Source organism: Scaptodrosophila lebanonensis, unplaced genomic scaffold, assembly GCF_003285725.1.
Source record: "Scaptodrosophila lebanonensis strain 11010-0011.00,11010-0021.00 unplaced genomic scaffold, SlebRS2 tig00000092-arrow-pilon, whole genome shotgun sequence".
Lineage (NCBI taxonomy): Eukaryota > Metazoa > Arthropoda > Insecta > Diptera > Drosophilidae > Scaptodrosophila > Scaptodrosophila lebanonensis.
The window spans coordinates 2,217,138-2,239,052 of record NW_022060566.1 but is presented as its reverse complement, the minus strand read 5'-3'; the positions used below and the strand labels follow the sequence as shown (position 1 = coordinate 2,239,052).

At 37.6% G+C, this 21,915-nt stretch overlaps 1 protein-coding gene across 6 annotated transcripts; it reads right to left on the bottom strand.

Annotated features, from left to right (window-relative positions):
- Nucleotides 1–954: 954 nt before the first annotated feature.
- LOC115627170 (alpha-actinin, sarcomeric) lies at nucleotides 955–21,782 on the bottom strand. 6 transcript variants are annotated; one of them, XM_030522761.1, is made up of 10 exons: nucleotides 21,700–21,782; nucleotides 20,077–20,316; nucleotides 9,317–9,733; nucleotides 9,053–9,206; nucleotides 8,621–8,772; nucleotides 5,112–5,204; nucleotides 4,690–5,040; nucleotides 4,435–4,613; nucleotides 2,722–3,856; nucleotides 955–2,205 (listed from the first exon to the last, which is right to left on the bottom strand). In XM_030522761.1, the coding sequence occupies exons 2-10, from the start codon at nucleotides 20,188–20,190 to the stop codon at nucleotides 2,047–2,049; spliced, it is 2,754 nt and encodes a 917-aa protein (XP_030378621.1). In that variant the 5' UTR covers nucleotides 20,191–20,316; nucleotides 21,700–21,782; the 3' UTR covers nucleotides 955–2,046. The 6 variants fall into 6 exon arrangements, with proteins under 6 accessions (XP_030378621.1, XP_030378622.1, XP_030378624.1 ...); XM_030522762.1 differs by having other exon boundaries at nucleotides 21,686–21,701; XM_030522764.1 differs by lacking the exons at nucleotides 8,621–8,772; nucleotides 21,700–21,782 and adding an exon at nucleotides 6,416–6,501 and having other exon boundaries at nucleotides 20,077–20,597.
- Nucleotides 21,783–21,915: the final 133 nt, after the last annotated feature.

Below are 21,915 nucleotides of genomic sequence, written 5' to 3'. Positions count from 1 at the left end.
GAATCCGAAATAAATTCATTTTAAGTACTATGTCAGCTAAAAGATGCTTGTTGTTTTCATTCCAAAAACGAATTTCTACAGAAATCCTCTTCCAGAGCTGCGGGTCATCCCAAAGAACAGTGATTTTTGTGAGCGTGACCTTTGATGAGATTATGCCGAAATCTGTGAGGAGGCCATCATTTACGACGAATCGGGAAGAATCGACAAAATTGCAAACACGACGTTACGAAATCAAAGAAAAAGCGCCTCCATTGGATCGATCAACATTGTTCTCATATGTAGATATGAGAAGTAGGCAATTATTTTTAAAATATTTAAAAAGAAACAAACATGGTAATAAAAGATAACACATCGTTGTATCTTCTGGTTTGTGGAATTGATTGATTGATTCTAGTATTGATTTACATCCGCCCGATTATTTCTTTGCTCGGCTATTTCCTTTGGCTTGCCTTTATAATTCGTCCAAAAGTAGAATTATAATTTCATCTTAACTTTTCAAAGCATTCGTAATTTATTAGCAGCCTTGTGGGGGTAGACAAGTTATTTTATTTTGATGAGCATTAACTGCGTATGATTGTCATTTCTGCCATATATGGTTTATGATAAGCTTACTAGGTATGGGGATAAGAGAAGTCTACATGTCATGGTTATGGCTTAAAAGTTCTTGGATATCTCGTCAAAATATGGGTGCCGTGACTCCTTGCCCGTTTCTCCCTTTCGGCTACAGAGTATAAAAATACGAACGTACTAAAATGTTGAGAACTTTTGAACGGAGTCTTCCGATTAACTGCTCGTAGGAAAGATCAGCTTGAGAAACAACATTCCAATTCTTCTTATATATGTACGTACATATACATAAGTAGTATAAAGACTTACTAGATAGACCGATGGATAAATAATTAGACGAATCAGTTTAATTTCCGAGTGAGTATGGCGATATTCTTAAACACAATATCACCAAATAAAATCGCTTTATTTCACTTTCTCGTATAGTATGTACGTTTTGTAATTGGATTTGTAAACTATTAATTCTTAGTTATTGTTGTTTTTTATTATGTATGTATGTGTGTGTGTGTGTATGTATGTGTATTCGTTATAATTTCGCTGCAATGCGATTTATCCAAAAATAAATGTGACGAATTTCATTTCGATGAATATTTCTTTAGTTTCAATATAAATAATTTATAATTTGTATTCCATTTGGGCCGTCGGAATAGTTCCAACTTTAAGTACACTAAAAAAAATATTACAATTTTACTGTGATATATCAAAGATCTCTCCGAGATTTCATTATAAAAATAGTTCATTTTATGTGTTGTTGTTTTCGCCGTTTTTTTGCTTTCTTGTTTTAAAAATATTCAATGGAAGAGAACTTTTGCTTTAGTTGAATATCTTCTGTTTCATTACAGATTATATCGTTCTCCCTTTCTCTCTCCATGTGTATTGTTCATGTGTTCTTCTCTCTCTCTCTTTCTCTCTCTTACTCTCTCCCTCTATTTCTATCTCTTTCGCTTCCACTGCATGTCTGCCACCTACTCTACATATTTTCAGTGGGTTTTATTTTTTAAATATTTAGTCTGTAAGATTCACAGACTCTGCATATAAATATATATGTAAGTATATTTGCATATTTTACTGATAATTTCCATGGATGGATAGATATAGAAGATAGATAGGTAGATAGATTTGTATGTAAATGAAAAACAAAGGGTGTCAAAATCAAAGCGAAAATTTTTCTTGGATATATTCCGTATCCATAGTTTTTGTGATTTTTACTGTTGTTTTGGGGTTTTTTTTTTTTTTTTTTTAAATAGGTTTACAATTGGTCCAAAAATAGCGGCATACATCGGTTGTATATATGTATGTATTTGCGGATTATAATAATCTCCCTTGAAGTTTGAAGTTACCGTTACGAGTGTAGGTATAATAAATCTATGTTTAATAATATTATGATTAAAATTTATTATTATATCATCTGGCTACTGCTTCTTCTTCTTCATCATCATCATCTTCTTCTACTACTTCATCTTCGTCTGAGTTGGGGCTTTACAAATCGGTCTCGCCGTAGAGAGCTGTGCTGAAGGACATATAGTCGAGCGCGCCGGGCACGCCGTTGGGTCCCTTGTATGGTGGCATGCGCTGAATGCAGTACTCGGCCTGATCTGGCGGCAATTCGCGACGCAACTCGTCCGGCAATATGTATGGCTGGAAAAGAGGAATAATAGAAGAAGGATTTTAAATATGCATATACCCGTAGTATATGTATGAATTGGTGTACAAGGACTGCCTTTTAAGTTACGGAAACAAAGATATTCTAAAAAAAAAAACCACAGCTAGGGAACGATTCGATTTTGAATCATTATTTTCTGAAAGGTCTTACGTATTACGATCATATCTGGATGATAATTTGGATACCGGAACATTACGTTTGGTTCAGCCCAGAGCGCCACAAACTTAATCTTCATATGAAAAAAGTTAAGCTTCTCCAGTTTTGGACCTGGTTAGGGGCCTAATCATACGCTTCCCCAGATTCAAATATGTTAAGACAACTGGCCAAGCCTGAGAGAAACTTTAAAAGGAAACAGCTACTAGATGCTATGATTGGTATTTCCTTCCAAACTCAATTCTGACAATTGATTTGCAGATGCGTTGCCCGGTATTGATCATTTCCGAAATGGAAAGGGCAACATACATGAACGTATAATTGAAGGGAAAACTCACCTTGTCGGCGGCCAGGATTCTAAACGAATCAATGACTTGCTCAGCGGTATCGGTATCGGTGCTCTCACGGGTCATGAAGTCGAGGAAAGCATCAAAGTGAACGTATCCGGTGTTATTGGGATCGACAACGGCGAGGATGCGTTGGAAGTCCATCTCACCCTGTCTGTCCTTGCCAATGGAGTAGCCCAATGAGACGAGGCACGATTTGAACTCTTCGGGCGTCAAACGTCCGGTGCGATTCTTATCGAAGTGATTGAAACTGGAACGGAACTCGTTCAGCTGTTCCTGACTGATGCCCTTTGAGTCGCGGGTCAGTATCTGGTTCTCCACCTCGTTGATGTTGCGGTTAATTGAGGTCAGCAGCTGTTCCCAGCCGACGCGCAATGTCTCCATCGTGTAGTTGGTGTAACGATTCTCGAAGATCATCGACTCCTGGACAGCTTGATGGATCTTCTCCAGTTCCTCAATGTTGGGCTTGTAGGCATAGACCGCCTGCTCGTATTCCTTGAGGCGATGCAACTGATCCTCCAGCGAACCCTGCAAGCCCATTCCGATCGCTGTAACGGCGTCCATCTGTCTCTCAATCCAGGGGCCGACCACGTTCGCCTTTTCGGCGAACTGGCGACGCAGCATTTCGTTATTTTGCTGCTTGCGCAGCTCGTTGGCAAGCGTTTGGTCGCGTTGGGGCACCAATTGGCGCACATCGCTCCACTTGCGCGTCATCTCGTTGGCTGTGAGTGTGGTGTAGGGGTTCTCGAGACCACCAGGGATCTGGTGTTGCTTAACAATCGATTCGACCTCACGCACCAGATTCACAATCAAATTGAATTCCTTGTCGGCCTCACCCAGTGTCGCCTTAAATTGATCGTGCGCCTGAATCAGGCCCTGAATCTCCTCCATCGTGTGTACAATGAACATATCGACCAGATCCTCGCGTGTTCCGTCCAACCAGTTGTTGAACGGTGCGGCACGTTTCGCGAACTCCAAATGCAAGATGTCGATCTTCTCCAATATGCGTTCGGCCTCATCCAAGGCGGTGCGACGTCGCTGGGTCAGCGCACCCAAACGATCCCATTGATCGCAAATGCGTTGGCAACGCGCATTCACCGACACACAATCGTGGTACTCTAGGGTGCTTTACGACGAAAAGAAGAAGGAAGATAAAGAGTTTGTTAATTTGTGGATTCAGAATATAGGGGTATGGATGATGACTTTGCAATGAGAGGTGCTTTGGTGGACAACACGAACGAGTAGAACGTTAAAGTCGTGCCCGCCCGACTCTTGAATACCCTGTACCCACCCTTTTTTCCAACTTAACTAAACCTTGTTGTATGTCTATATATGTATATGCTTTATAATAAACATAAGGATACAATAAGTCTTCATACCAAGTTTGGTGTCCCTAGACGGTACGGCTCAAAAGTTATCGGCGTTCATACATACAAACAAATGGACAGATGGACGTTACATCTTGTTATGTTGATTATTTATGTATATGTGTGCCTGTTACATACATACATTTGGCTTTTCAACTTTCAAGTATGTATACCCTTTCACCTGTCAACCTAACCTCACACTTTTCGTCGCATTGTTGTCAGCATTGCATAGCATTCAATAAAATGGTTTGTAAATATTGAAAATGAAGGTTAATTAGCCATGGATAGTAGTTAAGGGATTGGGTTGGATAAGCATGGTTGGACGTCGAGGACTTACTTCAATTCTTGGGCAATGGCGGCAATTTGTTCGACACGGTCCTGGTGGGCGGCCAAGTCAGACTCAAAGGCTTCGTGCTTCTTCTTCAGGGCCTTCAATTCGTTCAGCTTGCATTGGCGGAAGTCCTGCGACTGCAGCATCTCCTCCTTGCCACGCGTCCAGTCCTCATGGGCATCGGCCTAGTTCAGAGAGGGGGGAGAATTAAAACATTATTTCTCTCTCTCTCTCGCAATATCCTTTTCCCGTGAACCTTACCTTGTGCTTGAACTTTTGGGCCAAGTGCTCAAGGCGTTCCAGGCGCATGGTCTCGGCCAGGAGCCACTCCTCGAACGCCTTCTCGGCGAGCTCGAGGCCCTTCCAAGCATTTGAGATGTCTGAAACGGTCTTGCCCTCAGTGGGCAAATAGGCTGGACGGTTAGACAGACGCAGCTTCGTCTGCAGGGTGTTAAAGTTAGTTTCGAGTTTTGCTTTCTGCTCAACACGTGGTGGCTTGTGCTTGCGACGGTACGTGCGGTACTCTTCGAGCTTCTTCTGGACCCCAGCCAACGAGTTGTCCGCCTGGCGGGAGTTCAGCCACGGCATCGTGCGACGGATCCATTCCAGGAGCTATTGGAAGCGATGATGATAATGATTTATTAAGCAAATCAAACACTCTCCTCTAATTAATGGTTACTCACGTCGCTAGCCAGACGCTCGTACTCCTCCATGAGACGCTCATTCTCCTGATTAACCTTCAGGACCTTGCAAATACGGTTTGCCGCGGTTTCCGCCTGTCGTTTCCAGAAACAAAATGCAATAATTAGTCAAATTTTGGCTTGAAGGGAAAGCTTTCCGAGTCTTTCGCCACCAGAGGGGGAGGCTGGATACCAACTCAGAATTTTGAAGCAACAAAGACCAAACGGGAAAACAACAAAATAAATAACCAAGCGATTCCAATTCAACAAGGAAGCGTTGCGTTTAGGACGAGCGCATAACACATTAGCATTGCAAGCTGTCAACGATAACTACTGCCCGTTTCTTTTCTCTTTTTCTTTTCGTTCTGTTTCGAATATGTTGGTGTATATTGTTTAGATGGGATTTGAATTTCGGTATTGATGACTGAAAGGGTTTCAAGGGAACTGAATGCGATTTCAGTTATCTATTGGATTCCCCTTTATATAAGAGTCTTGAACTCATCACTCATTATTGCTGGATCTATATTATTGCTGGATCAGGAATTGAATGCTACTGCGATCCATAGAATCTAATGCGGAATTGATTCTATAAAATTCTATGCGGATAATTCTATAAAAGGTGAGTCTCATCTTACGAATGGCTGTAACCGCTTCTGCCATGATATTTCTAATCATTTTTTGAGAAAATGGTTTGTTTGATTTCTTGAAGCCCAGTTAAATGTCCACTTACCCAACTGAGATCATTCTTGCTTGATTGTCTGACTTTCTTGAATCTGCTTGGCTTAGTGTTTTGAATTCTAAGTTGGGTTGATAGTCCAGCCACTGACCGGGCAGACCAATTTTTTCGTTATCCTTCTTGAGTCTTGCTGGCTTAGTATGTATAATGCTTTCTAAAGCAATTCAAAAGTCCACTCTTTCTCGATTATCTCACTTTCTTGAGTCTTCTTGGGTTAGCATTATGTGTTCTTAGACCAATTCAGAGTCCAGTCACTAGTCTGAGGGAATTCTTGCTTGATGGAATCCATCAACTTCATCTTGCATCTTCTTGGTTCAGTTTATTTGTAGATATCGCTTCTCATTTCATTCTACCAGAGATTGTAAATAAAGCAATCTATTCTACTCTAGCTATCCTGTGAGTTCGACATGTTTTTTTTTTTTTGTAAATTTCGGCCTTCAGATATCGAACTAGTATTGTATGAATACATATGTATATAGACAGCTATGCATATACTTGTATGTATATATATGTGTGTGTGTTGTGTATGAGTGTGTGTGTGTGTGTGTGTGTGTGTGTGTGTATAACAGACCTTTTGAGCGCCACTGAAACAGTGGTAATACGAAGAAACATATGTCATGACCGCACGTTCATCAGGCAATGCAGTATTCTGCAGATCTGTGTGATCGGTGTTGTTGGTTGTAGGCGTTATTGTAGGGGTTATAGTTGTTGTATTTGTTGTTTGTTGTTGCAGTAGTAATATTGTTGTTGTTAATGGCATTGATGAGCGCAGCAAAGAAACAAATAGAGAGAGAGAGAGAGAGAGAAAAAAGCAACAAAACATTCAAATTATTTGTCGGTTAGTCTTCGCAGGCATTCGAAACTTCAACATCAACTTCAGCAAACGATATTCATATATTATATATAAATATATAGATGGATATGTCTGTATATATGTAGGTATATTATAGATAGCTATCGAACAGTACGCCGAACAATCAATCCATTCTTGTTACGATTCAGGCACTATAACTGATTGATATATACATACATACAGATATATACATACATATATATACGGACGTACATATTGAATATACGAGCGGGTTAGTTAGCATCATCCAAACGTATATCATGCCCTAGCAATCGCCTTATCGTGAACAGCACTAGGAATGATCGATTCGATATCCAATCGAGTTCGTAGTGCTGCCCATTCTCAATGTGAGAGACTTTATTACAGACTATACATATATACAATAATGATATATGTATGCACATATACATATATGTAGTAACGAATGAATACTTTGACAGATCGGCCAAATGCAACATGCACCTGAAGATAATAATAGATATGTCCATATGTCTATTGATGTTCTTAGCCTAGGATTCCCTTAACACCTTAAAGCGCTTAAGCTAATACCAATTATTAAAATCGATATTATTATGAGCCTCATGCCATAACTATGAATGAAGAAACTAGAAGTTGTATGAATATTCCATTTGTAGAGATTTTTGGGTCAGTTCTTAATAATTTAAACTTCCATTTTACTGATAAAGGAATTACTTTCACGAATATCTCCAGTTCCTGAGACTTAAGAAACATATCTCTATATATTTTTTGCTTTAGTAATAAACGCGTTTTAACTTTAGTTTGCAGGCTAGAATCAGCTTTTATAAAACTTTCTATTTAATAATAAAAGAGCATTTTAGAAGGGTTTTCAATATTACTCATGGAGCTCAGCCGTACTTTCGAGTTTCATCCATTAGCTGAATCAATTTTTTTTTTTCCAGGAAAACCTTAATTTTGTTTTCATCTCAAAATCAGAAAAAATTAGAAAAATTCGAATTTGATTGTTCTTTTTTGTTTTGAAAAGCTTCAATGGGAATATCCATTGTTTTAGCTTTTAATTTCTTACATTTTTTTCGTCACGCAATCGGAACATTAAAATGCAAATGTGAGAAATGGCAAGGGATTTGTAATTTAATGAAAAGAAAGTGATTGAAAATGTACTCATTTTTTTGTTGTCTGACTCTAAGAAAACTCAAAAAATTAAGAAGTTAATCAAAATGATTTTGAAAATAATATTTTTTTAATTTTAATCTTAATAGATTTTCAACAACTCATTATCAAAAATGGAAAATGTGTTTGGTCTTTTATCTTTTCTACACCTCCTTGATATAAAAAACTGACTTATAAGTTTAAAAAAAAAAAAACAACACCAAATTGGAAAGATAATAAAAAATAATTGTGAAATTCATGTGTTTCATCTGTTAAGGAACTTTTTAATTTAACTATCAATATTGAAAAATTAAAAGTGAGTAAAAAAAGCATTTTAAAACTTATTTATTGAATAACCTATTATTGACTGGACATATTTGTAAATTCACATACGCAATGAAAAACGAACATATGCGCGTGTGTGTGTTAACAGAGCTTTCAAAAGCTTTCAGCTAAGGAGCGTAGCTTGCGAGAGTCTGTGAAGACATTTAGTAAGTTTTGGAAGTGGGGTTAGTCGCAAGCTCAGCTCGTCTCAGCTCGGCTCAATATTGGCGTTAGGACAATTTTTACACGAAGCGAGGCGCAAACGATAAACGATAAATGGTAACGGTAAACAACAAGAAACGGCATAACGGCAAATGTGCAAGAATATCGAAATATCGAATCAAAGGCAAAGGCATTGGGGTTTTGCTTATTTGCACATTTTCCAAAAAACAAACTGCAATATATATATGGATATAGAACGAGAAAATGGAATATATCATATTTAAGTGTATCTTTGTGAAGTTTAGTCACATTGTAATTATTCGGGACGTAGGTGTATTGTCTTGTGGGTTCGGGTACATGCGTCACATTTCCAACCTGTTGGGCTCCCTGGAAGGCGTGATAGTAGCAGGAGACGTACGTCATGATGGCACGTTCATCCGGTTTCGGAGTGTTGATTAAATCTGTTCGATGTTCCCCCATGCATCGATGTTGTTGTTGTTGTTGACGACGAGGACGACGATTTCGTTGAACAAAATAGGAAACACGTTTTTTTTAGGCAACGCATTTGCAATAAAGAATTGTAGGAGCATTAATATGGGCCCAATAGTCGGCTATAATCGTAGGATCCTAATCGACTACACGCGCTTAGGTGTTTTGTTTTGAATTGTTAACTTATGCCTTTTTGGGGCATACATATGTATGTATGGTTAACGAGATTTCGCTTTAGAGAGGGGTACATACCATCTGGATCCAACATCCTTGGAATATCTAGATATTTCTCAGCAACATCGAAGGCAGTGTTCAGATTCTCCAATGGATTGTCTTTGGAAAGTTTGCCATAGTCGATCAAGTCTGGACGATGGCGATGGATGAGAGCGCAGAAGGCCAAGCCATCCTAGAATTACAAAAAGTAAATGAAACCAACAATATTACTTGTATTACATAAGTGGAACAATCATAGACAGCAGAAGCAATAGTAGTAGCAGGAATAATTATAATACTTGCCTTGAACGACAGATGGAAGTTCTGTACGTTGACGTTCTTATAGGGCGCCGTTTTGCGCTGGCACCACAACAGTAGACCCTCCTTGGCAGTCATCTCCTCCACAGATATGTCCTGAATGGCAAAACGCAAGATGATGGTCCAAATCATGCCGAGCGTCATTTTCAGATTGCCATCGACAATTTCCTCCGCACCTATCGACACCAGATGCACACCCTTCGATGCAATAAAGTCCAAAGCCTTATTCACATTCGCGATTTTGTGGAAACGCATCTTGCCGCGATCTGGCTTGGGCAGCGTCTCTCCCGAAATCACTTCGAGCAGCAGCATCAGCTTCAGACCATTACGGAAATCCTCCTCGATGTTGTCAATGGCAGTGCCGGCTTTCCGCAAATGACTGTTACACCATGCGGTAAATGTCTAAGAGAAAAGAATGGAATACAATAAAGGGATTAATATTTTAACTTTTAAAAAGAAAAATACTCTTCATTAAAGAGATTATTTATTTTGGTGGACTTTATTTAACAGGCAGAAAGAGGCGTGGTAGCTTCTCTGCTTAATATATATTATGTACATATATATGTACATAGGTATTTAGTACCTATAATTGGCATTATTAGACGAATTTCTATCAGATATATTCGTCTGTTGGACTGTCTATCTGCATCGCTCATAACATTGGCACCAGAACAGCAAACTAGGCATTACATTACATTACATTTTTATACCCTGTACCCGTAGGGTAAAAAGGGTATATTAGGTTTGTGCAAAGTATGTAACATGCAGAAGGAAGCATCTCCGACCCCATAAAGTATATATATTCTGAATCAGCATGACGAGAGAAATCGATCTAGACATGTCCGTCCGTCCGTCCGTCCGTCTGTCCGTCCGTCTGTCCGTCTGTCCGTCCGGATGAACGCAAGGATCTCAGAAACTATAAAAGCTAGAATAACCAAAGTTGGCATCCAGATTCTCCTAGGTCCGAGAAAGGACGAGTTTATTTTATTTTTTTGGATTTTCCCCCCCTTCCCCCGCTACAGAATTTCGTCAATAGCGTCCACATTTCAAATTCTACCTAAACCAAACTTTGCACACATAATTTATATATAATTGTCTACTGTTGTAAAAAATTCAATATTCAATTCGGTCAATTCTAAGAAAAGTTATTAGCGAAACAAATTCTCGCCAGTACAACCCCCACAAACTGCAGCAACAAGTTCGCTCTTCTTCTTCCTCTTTTTGCTGCTGCTTTGGGCGCATATAACTCAGTGACGGAAGTTTACCTGGGTACAGGGTATTACACTGTCGGGCTTGCTCGACTGTAGCGTTCTCTCTTGTTTTTATTAATTTTTTATATCAAGCTTATCTCAATTCTTGTTATTGCCTTATAAAGGTACCGTAATATGAACACTCTTATAAAGGCAACTTTTCCGTTTAACAATTATAAATGTTGAGAAAAGAATCTTTTTCTATTTTGTATTGGGCTAAGATAACCATACTATAATAGCGAGATTTCAAAACGAGTTTTCTTCTTCTTGAATTTGACCCGAAACAACCCATCTGATTCACTTTCTTCATTAATTTACTATTACAACTAATAGAAATTAAATAACGGCTACGTAACAGATTAGATAGCTTTACCCAGCTCCAACTCTCTTATGAGAACGGAATCCAAAAAATACCAACTAACTAATACCAAGTATATTAAGTCTATTTAGTTGGCCCAACTCCCATAGAAATTTCAGAAATCTTTAAAAGATGAGAATCTGAATCTATTACATTAAGTAGATCTAAAATATATATCTTTGATCTATACACATGAGTTTTCATTTAATAGCTAGTTTAATAGCCAGGTTAGCTAGATTAACTTGCTTGATCTAACTCTTTCTCTTCAATGTCTTAGCTCTATAGAGCCTCATCTTCATTAAATGGTTCGGCTACTGGAAGAGGACCTGCAAAGCTCAAATGAAATACTTCTTAATGGACAAGCTAGCCTAACCAACTCCATTCCATTGCATAGATCGATAGATCTTAAAATAATATTTAGGCTTCAAAGCGCATTAGCTTCTACTTAATGGTCAACCAACTTGCTTGCAATCTCCGCCAACTGTTGCTCCCCAAATGGCAATAAAACGTTAAGGCCCGGAAATGGCGAAAATGAATGAGTTGCATTTCGGAAAAGCCGATAGAGCCGGCAACGTTTACGGGACTTGCTGCCTGCAGAGTTCCAGATCCGTTGCAGTAAGACAGGCTAGCTGTGGCGATTAGAGAAGATGTCTTCTGGCGTGGTCGTGGTGGTATGATCTGATCTGTGCCGGTTTGGCCGGCCCGCAATTGCGACTGCGACTGCGACTTCAGTTTTGTCTGTCTCTACCAGTTGCAGTTATTTTTCACCGAATGGGCACAACAAGAACAAAGAGAAAACGAGCCAAAGACAATGTACGAGTAAACCAGTTTCTTTTTTCTTCTTTTCTGTTTTCTTAATTTTTGCACAAACTGCATAACGTTTGGGTCGTTCATTGCAGCCATAGGAACACATGTTCCCATTTATTCCGATAGGCTATATGTATATGCATTGCCTGATATCTGGATGATTATGCGAGTCAAAGGGCAAAGCCACCCCACCCACCCACTGACATTTGAATGTTTCAACTGAGGCTTTCTTATATGGAACCATTTTCGCTGAATGCCCCGAAAAACGGACCTCTCCATAATGAGACCATTCTTTAAAGTTCACAAAAGATCTGCCGTTCGTGTGGGCAGCGCTGGTGTGAATGAAAGCCGATTTGATCACACATACTATATGTATGTATGTACAGAAATTCTTTGGTATGTAAATATGAGGCATCAATGGAAAAGTGCTCGGTGAAAAGGAAAACTGAAAACTGTATGTCGAATGAGGAGCAAATGCTTTATAATGTTTCATATGCATAACAATAAAACAAATAGAGGCCAGACCGCTATAGATATTTGGAAATGCATTTTTTTTTTATTCATCTTTGTCACCATTTTTCTCCTCATCTGCTTGAGGAGAACAGCTTGTCCGGGGAAATGTGGACGTGAATATGTGAATAGAAAATGGGGCAACTGTTGCTTTATTAACAGTTACAGTTACGATGCTGATCACCAGACCAGCCAGTTGCCGGCCACTCAATGACACAATGTACAGAAGAGCATTGACGGTCAGTGTGCGACTGAGAGCGGGGAAGAGGGGACATAGTGTTGGTGATGGCGATGGCGATGGCTTTGCCGGTTTTGTCAACTTAAACAAACTTGAACCGCAACAAATCAGCCTCAGCCCCAACTTCACTGCATCCCAGTGAGAGAGTGTGGGAGAGAGAAAAAGATACTAGAACGAACGAGGAAAGGTGAAAGAGAGAGGGGGGAGAGAGAGAGAGAGGCGCGCAAGCAAAAGAGATGAGAGGCTTTTCCAATAGAAGAGTTAGAAGAAATGCTGCAACTGTTAATGCAAATTCCTGTATGCGTGCATCTCTACGCATGCGTATGTATGTGAGTGTGTGTGTGTGTGTGTGTGTGCACGTCATTGTATAACGATTAAAGTGGTATCAAAACAAGCCCAAAAGAAGAAGCAAAAGAAAAAGGCAGCACGCTATTAGAAACCGTCTAAGAGAAAACATCAAAGAAATGAATTGTATCACTCACAATCGCCACAGCATAATTTTAAACGCATACTTATACGAGTATATTACGTGCATACATACATAGGAACGTACATAAGTATACAAGTGGGATAAAAAAGAATACGTCTTCAAAATAAGAAAGGAGTTGTCAATTCGTTTTGATTTTGAAAGAAAGTCGAACAGTTACGTGATATATAGAGATGGGAATAAATCGTGTATGAGAAATACATATGTATATGAAAAATACAAACAGTATGTATGTACGTGTACATGTGTATGTTTATACATCCCTTTATTTATAAGATTGAACTAGAAATGTCTTACAAGTGCGAATTGAAGAGCTGTCCTAAGTTGAATGAATAATGTAATAGAAAATTGTACACAAACTTTAAGCAGATTTATCTATATTTATGGTTTATGTATTTACAAATTATATTCAATTAATTTTTAAAATTTTAAAGCACCTAAGATAGTATTACCCTTTAAAATAACAAATAATGTAAATAGTATAGTGATTTTTATAACATTTTCGTTAGTAGGGAGCTAAAAAAGTTCTCAGCTTTCTCACTGACTACTTGTATAGTATATCTATTTTTAAATAAATTTATCGGCACATTAATGACGATCATATGACTATATTTGATTACAAACACAATTTCGATCAAATCTGATTAATGGCATTTTTGAAAATCCATCACATTCTGGACTTGTTCTAAACATTCCCTATTTAGATCCGAACCAATTACCACTGTACAGAGATGAATTGCCTATCATTAGGAAGCAGGAGAAGAGAGGGATTGCTGGGTGGAGGGGAATATAGTCAGCAAACTGGTCGGCGCCAACAATCTGCATGCCGCCTGCTCCACGCATTCCGATTCCGTTCGTCGCCAACCCGTTTCAGCCGGCTGTGGCGGCAGTCATTGGCCACAACGTCGAGCTCTAGATAACTGGGTTGGTGAGTTTTAGTCGATTACCGTTATCACGGTGCCACGGCACAAAGTCAACAACAACAACATTGACAACAAATGTACTGTCACAGCCATTGTCGCTAATCTACTGCGCAAGGAATTGGGTGTTTCGTACACTCAGAAAAATACATTTTCCGCGTGTATGATGAAAACCCGATTCCTTGAGGAAATGTGTTTCGGCAAAAATCCTAATTAGAAAGATTGACCCAAATATTATTTTTTTGAAAACACCAAGTATTTAGGTTGGATTAGGAAATGAAATTTTGAAAAAATTGTGCAAAATAATAGTTTGAAAGTTAGAAATACATTTAAGAAATTATGTTCTGCTTAATAAATTTTCAGATAAAAATGTTCTATTGCAAAGTTTACTTAACATTATTAAAAAGCACACTTGTTCTATTTAAGGTAGGTCTAAAAGCCTTTAATTTTATTTAAAGGGCCATCTCGAGTATTTTTTTCTGAGTGTAGGTGGCAGGCGGCAGGAAGGTCGGTGCATATCGACCGACGATCTGTCGGGACTAGAAAAATCAGTTTTGTCAATGCGCAAGCGCTAATAAAAAAAAAGAAACGCTTTTTGCTGGGACCGCTCTATTTGTGTACATCTGCACATGTGTTTGTGGGTGAGCTTTCCGAAAAGCTTCCCGCCAACCATACACCACATCGATGTGCTCGCTCTCGCGCACCATTTTTGGCTGAATGTAATTTGAGCGCCTCATAGCCTCGACTCTTTCGCACACATCCCAACAGGCATGTGTGGACGGTTCCGCTAGGTGGCAGAGGTAGGGGGTGAGACGAGTGACAACGGCCGTTGGGCGCAGGCTCAGCTAGAAAAACATAGTTTCTGATCTCAAATCCAGTAGCTGCAGCAAGGGTTGAAAACTAAACACATCAACACAAACAAAGAGAGAGCATTGGTCTAGAGAGAGCGGGCAAAATAACAGTAAAGAGAGTGATAGAGAGGAAGATGCAGAGCAACGAGGTAATTGTTCGTTTGTTCGACTGTTTGTTTGTTTACTTGCTAATTCTAATCGACAAATTGTCGATAAACGTGGGCGTCGTTCCCCTCGCACACGTATAAATACACATAGATAGCCACACATGTGTATACACACATACTGAGAGCTTTTCGGCATTAATATTGTTGTTGTTGCTAGAATCCTGTCGACCTGAGTTCAACATCGGAAACAACAACGGAAGTTCGTTCGGCAGTTCATTATGTGAATGAGTAAACAACAATTGTGGCGCTCTATTTTTAAAATCGACTGACATTCTTGGCCTTTAAAAATGACGCATAACTGATTCATCCGCCCACACACCTGCCCACGAGGCAGGTGCCAAAACCAACAACAACAGCTACATACATCATTTCGACTATGACGCTGGCCCTTTCTTTTGTTAATTTCGGCAATTGGCGCAAATTACGAAATGTATACATGTATGTATATATGCATGCCGATCTGCTTGATCTACCAATATCAAAGCCTATTATATGTACATATTGGCTATACCAAGAGCGCACACGAGTTGTTTAAGTGTTTATTTTATTGGCTGGTCTTGTAATAAAATGACCTAAAACACAAACACTCTTTAATCATCCATGCTAATCGACTAGTGTATTTTACCCACATATATCGGATATATGAAAACATTAAACTGATTTTAAGTACTCGCTAAGTATTTACATAATTTATCGGTTTGTTTTCTAAATTCGAAACTCATTAGAAAATATCAAAAGGAACGTGTAAATGGCGATTTTTATAACAAACAAATTCGCTTGCATTCTCCCAACAAAAATATATGCGAATTCTCGTTTTCCAAAAAATAAGAAGTAAAACGCCACCCAATTCGTCATCCTCCTATTTTCAGTTTTACTTTCAGCTTTCTAAAATTGTTCCGAAACGAATTTAAGGTCATTATTCGATGCGAACGATTTACATTAATAATAAATAACATTTCCTGCAAATCACAGAAAGTGTAATCACATGTTTGACAAACATTTATTGCAAATAAGCTAAGGAATATAATAATAGAATTCCTGAATAAAATTCACGATCATTAATTATAAAATAATAGACCAAACCGCTTAAATATGCTCTAAATTCGTGACTTTCGGAAGCAAAGCTGAATTGGTTCCATTAATGATAGCAGCGTCGTCAAAGTGGATATTACATCATTGAGAGTGGAATTTAAAAAAATTAAGTAAATAAAAATTGCTGAAATGTGGGTCAGAACAAATCAGACATCTAATAGAATTTGAACTCAAATAAACCACCCAAATATGAATTTTATTCATCTTTTTCGAAAACGCATCTGAATTTTGCGACATTCATATGAATATTCAATCATTTAAACAGCAATTGGAACAAGAAAGTAAGTATTATAAGAAATGTGGTTTAAAATTACTCGATAGTAGAATGTTAATCATTCAACGTACTTTTAAGTCATTATATTGAATTATGATAAAGAAGTACAATTTGGATTTCCTTTTTATAGAGAAAATAAACAGATCGTAATGGAATGGTTTTAATTGCTATTTTTTGGGAAGAAAATCTGAATTTATTATTATCATTAAAAGCGGAAGAGGAAATAGTCGACTAAAGGCTTATAAGGGAATTACAAATATTAATTCCTACTCCAGAGATTTATAGGAAAATATTTATCAAGTTTTCAAAATTAGACTTTTGATGTAGTTGGACTTCACTTTTTCGAATTATGGTTTGGAAAATAAACATAAAATCATAGCTTATTACCAAGGAATACAGAGAGTTTACTTGATCAAAACTAGAAATAAAATGTAAAATCACTTTTTAGAGAGGTATTCAGCAGTCAACGAAATATGATTTAATTTTTATGCCAGCACTAAGAGTAGAATGGATATTCGTGAGATTTATTGTAGTGAATTATAATTTCTAGATGTGCTTACAAAAATTACAATCAGACATCACTTCAGGCAAATCCTACATGTAGAGCAGCAATATGAGCAATTTGTGTGTATGTGTGTGTGGTCTATATAGTGTGTATGTGCGTGGAAATTGCAGTTGTTAGAATGGTGGCAACAGTGTCGTCTATTTTTAACTGTCAATATCGCTGTCGACGCCCACCTAAGCGACGTGTCAAAACCATAGCCTTGCACCAAATATTACACAATTTTTAGAATTATGTCTTTGTATTATATATATATATATATATATATATATATATATATATATATGTATATAGTATATAGTTTGTATCTGTAGCTGTGGCTGTGTCTGAGACATGGCCAGGTATGTAGTATCTATAGCTGTGTGCGTGAGTTTTTATCCATGAGATAGATGTTGCAGTTTGGGGGGAAGATTGTCGACAAAAACATTCGATTCGCATGATTAACTTAATGCTTTCTATATATCTATGTTTATATATTTAAATACATAGATGTACGGTATAGTTCGCGTTCGAATGGCGAGCTTGTTGACAACCATAAGGCTGGCTATTATGCATAAAGATAATGGGAACCAACCCTCAGGCGGGTTGCACACCCATTTGAAGAGCGAATAGCTGCGTAATCTGAAATATTTCTACTACTACCGATAATGTTCGCCTTGTCGTTGTCGTTGTTGTTGTCTGCCATTGACATTGCGGAACAGAGCTGTATTTGGCTGATTGGTTTGTTTATCGCTGACGTTTGGGAAGCTGTTGGTTACACGATTGATGCCAATTTGTGGGCATGTCTAGCTTCTACCCGTACACCCCCTCCACCACCACCACATCCATAAAGGTATCTATATCGATAATTGTCTATAGTATGTCTGGGTCGTAGCATAATTGAATTGCCGTTCTTGTCTTGAGCCTTGAGCTGATAACGGAAGGTGGGTTATGAAACCTGTGGCAACGTGCGGAGCTCAGAAGCAGAGAGAAGTTTATTTACTTCTAGATCTGTGACATTGGTAGCGCTGATATACACATGTCTTTTCACTCATTGCATTGTCGTTTTATTTTAGAGTTTCCACTCTCCCTCCCCCTCCATCCTCCTACTTTTGGCAACAAGTTGTCGAGCTCGAGGTGTGCTGGATTCGACACTCAGAGAAAAGTATGAGCATTTCATTGCAATTCAAACATTCTCTATTCACAAGAGTGCTCTCGAAATAAGTTATTTCGATTTAGTATGATTCCTAGTTTCCACGATATTCCAAATTGGTTTTCAAATATTTAAGTGCAAGTACTTTAAAAGCATTTAATTTTTTTTAATATTTTGAAAGTTTCAAAGTTCTCTCTTAATGTATTTTAAAACTATTCATTTCTGGGCCATTATTCCTTTTGAAAAGTATTCGAATTATATTTAAAACTCTTTCTGCTTTATTAAATATTTAACTGAAGGTATTTTAGAAGTATTTAAAGTTCTCAAGTAAACGTATTTAACTATTTCGAGTTCTTACTCCAATATTTTTTTAATTTTAAAGTTCTAGCTTGTGTTATTATTTAGGAATTTAATGTCCGCATTCGAAATATTTTAAGGGTTCCTGCCAGTCGCCTATATTATCAGAACCTATGTCTTTGATATTCCATTGTTTAACTGCATTTGTTGCTTTGCTGGCGGGGTAAATTTGAATTCGGTCTATGAAAGACAATATCAACATTTACATGAACGTAGATCTGAATCCAAATCACTCTAATACTCTACATGTTGTGAGTTGTTCATTTCTTGGATTATTGTTCGGATTTTCAATAGACATCTAAATATTCTAGATCTAGAATTTTAATTACAACTTTATCCACGAAATGTTTACATAAACAAACGGCATAAGTCTTAACTTCCCTTATACTCAACATTCAGGATTTTGCGTTTCGGGGTCATCATTTTTAAACAAATTCGTGATTGATTTACATAATTTCTTCCATAAAGAACTCTGTTTTTGGAAGCTGTATGACATATTTTAACTATATGTTGAACTTTAATTTTAATTCCACCTTTTTCAGAAAATTTGTATCCATTTGCTTAGGTAAAATGTAAATGTAGCTTCTCTGACAGAACGCTATTATTCTGACCAATTTCTTTGAGTGTATTACCAATTTTTATATAAAGTTTTATGCATTGAATTTCTGAAAACTTTCTTTGAGGGTATTAACAATTTGAAAATTAAGCTTAAGATTTTTCTATTGTAGAATATCAGTTTAGAGATTTGATTGAGATTTTGAAAATGTGATTTATTGAAGAATTTACAATTCAAATTCTAATACCTGTTTCCCTGAGTGTAGCAAATCAAATGCTGATTCTTAAAGAATTTCAATAACCTTTCACTATTGTGCTACGGCATATAAACAGAATATTACAGCTGTTTTCTGCCAGTGTAGGGCAGCCCCACTCTTTACGCTTTTTCCGCATATATGGGTTGGGGCTGAGCTCATTTTGGCTCGCTTGCAAATTTAAAGCGCTGATTTCAATGCTACAAACAGACAGATACAGATATATACACACATATATGCATATATGAACTATATATATATATATTATATATATAGACAGACAGACTGACAGACATATGTAAATATGTTTGCGTTATGGCTTTGAGCTGAAGATATTCAAATATTGGGCGCGATTGTATTGACATTGAAGGGACTGGATTGTGTGCGGGCTATTGCGGTATTGCGTGGGGGTTGTGGGAGGGAGGGAGAGGGTAGCGGGGTTTAGTCGCTTGCTGTACAGATTTCACATTTCATTTTCATGCAACATATTTCAAACATTTATTTTTTTCAGCCAAGAACCATGAAAAGAATCTATTTTTAAACAGTGCTGAGCTTTTGCTGTTCGTACAAATATTGAAACATAATCGAAAAAATATAGAACTCAGACAGACACACGCACACACACTCATACACACACACACACACACACACACACACACACACACACACACACACACATGCAGATAGGCATACATATATGCACATGTATGGGTGGGCTATATGTGAAAACGTATAGATGGATCAGACAGACCGTACGAGTACTATGTATAGTATATACGTAAACTTAAGGAGTATTTGGGGCAACAGGGCACACGAATTTAAATTGGAATTTGAATTCGAATTCGAATCGAAATCGGATCAACAGGTTTGCGTCTTCAAAATGTTGTTCTTATTGTTATACTAGTACTTGTATTGATGGGAGGAGACTTACCTTCTTCTGTTGCTTCTCCCACGCGGGGTCGAGCAGTCCCTCGCGCTCCCATTCCTCTTCCTGCTCCATGTATCCATCTCCATACTCCATGGAGAGACCGTTCTCCATCATCATTTTGTGGCTGTTGTTGTTAGCTGTTATTCACTTTTCACTTTCGATGCAAGATGCGGGCGGACTGTTGCGAATGCGAATGCGGATGTGGAAGTGTCTATTGATCGGCCACAGAACGTTCGGTAGCAGCTGCTCTTTTTATATTTTTATTTTTTTTATTTTTTTTGTTCGTCGTTTATTCGATCGTTGTAGTTGTAATTTTATTTACGAGATTTAGTTTGCAATGTGGTTTGGTTGTGGTGGTCGTAGTGGTAGTTGGTTGGTTTGGAGTTTGTTGTGGTTTGGAGTTTAGGATGTCATGAAAGAGCGAGCATTAAATTTGATGCTTTTCAGTGGGATAAGTTACAGATAATATATATATGTATATATATATATGTTATATATATAGATGTATATGTATGTATATGTGTGCGTGTGTTTTATTTTTGTTTGAAACTGTTTTTGAATTTATTGAAAAAAAAAAGAGTTTCTTTCGTTCGCAGTATGTCCTTATTATTTAATCTGCAATATTCAAAAGAGAAATTGATTTTGAATTGGAAAACAAAGAAGAAGAAAATGGAGAACTAATTTCAGACTATTCCAACGATGGAATAGTTGGACAGAAGTTGCACAAATTTAAAGGAGTATAGTGAATGGAGCCATACGCGATATTCTATATATATATATGTATGTATATGTATGTGTATATATGTTTGTATGTATTTGTGGGTAGGTGTATGAGATAACGGTCTTTCGAGTTTTCGGGGGCAACAACAATAACAACAGTTCCAAACGTTGCTTCACTTGCTTTTCAGTTTTTTTGTAATTCGAAAAAAAATTTTTAAAAAAACAAGAAAAAATTAGCAATGAAAAATGATTTAAATAAAACCGTTGTATAACACGTTAATTTTCTGCTTAATTATTTTCGGTTTTTCCTTCTCGCTTTTCGGCGCTGCTGCTGCTTGGTGGTGCTTGCTTTTCGTTTCGTTTCATTCCGTTTAAAAATAGTATGTTTTTCAAATTTTATTTTCGGCGTCAACGTCAACGCATGTAGTACATATTTGAAATAATTTTGAAAATGCCTGTTCCGAAGGCGCAAACTTATTTATGTCTGTGTGTGTGCGTGTGTGTGTGGTGTTATGTCCGTGTGTGTGTGTCAGTATGTGCTTTGATATATATATATATACATATATATATTTAACTGTATATATAACACATATATGCGGTCGGTTGCTGTCATTGCCGTTTCAAATATACATTGTATATAGATATATACACATATATTATATGTATATATCGACATATATATTTATCTAAATATACGTATATATCGTCGTCTATATATATGTATGCATGAACGTATTATGTGTGTGTGTGGCGCGTTCAAAAAGCTTATTTTATATATACATATATAGCTGTATATATATATTTATTTTTTAACGAGAAAAAAAATATTAGAAAAAAAAAGAATCAACAACAGTTTTGAAAAAAAACAACAACAACAACAATAAAAATATACAAATGAATATCTACGTATGTCGCTTGCAAAGAGAAAGACCCGCTCGCGTTGATAGCCAACTCAAAACTGATGTCGCGACAGCTAAAACTGAATATCGTACATGCGACCCAGAAGTGGCAGCTGAAGAAAACTGTGCAGCAGCAGCAGCAGCAGCAGTGGCAGCAGCAGCAGCACAAACACAGTTACAATCAAAGAGGCGGGCAGCTGCACGAAGATCGGAAAGCACGAGC

What these genes read in the sequence shown, in the direction of transcription:
- LOC115627170 (XM_030522761.1), bottom strand. Translation starts at nt 20,190, where the DNA reads ATGATGATGGAGAACGGTCTCTCCATGGAGTATGGAGATGGATACATG. An exon ending in ACGTCCCGAATAATTACAAT is followed by an intron (nt 5,205 to 8,620) that starts GTGACTAAACTT and finishes TGGAAACGACAG; the next exon opens with GCGGAAACCGCGGCAAACCG. An exon ending in ACGAGCGTCTGGCTAGCGAC is followed by an intron (nt 5,041 to 5,111) that starts GTGAGTAACCAT and finishes CGCTTCCAATAG; the next exon opens with CTCCTGGAATGGATCCGTCG.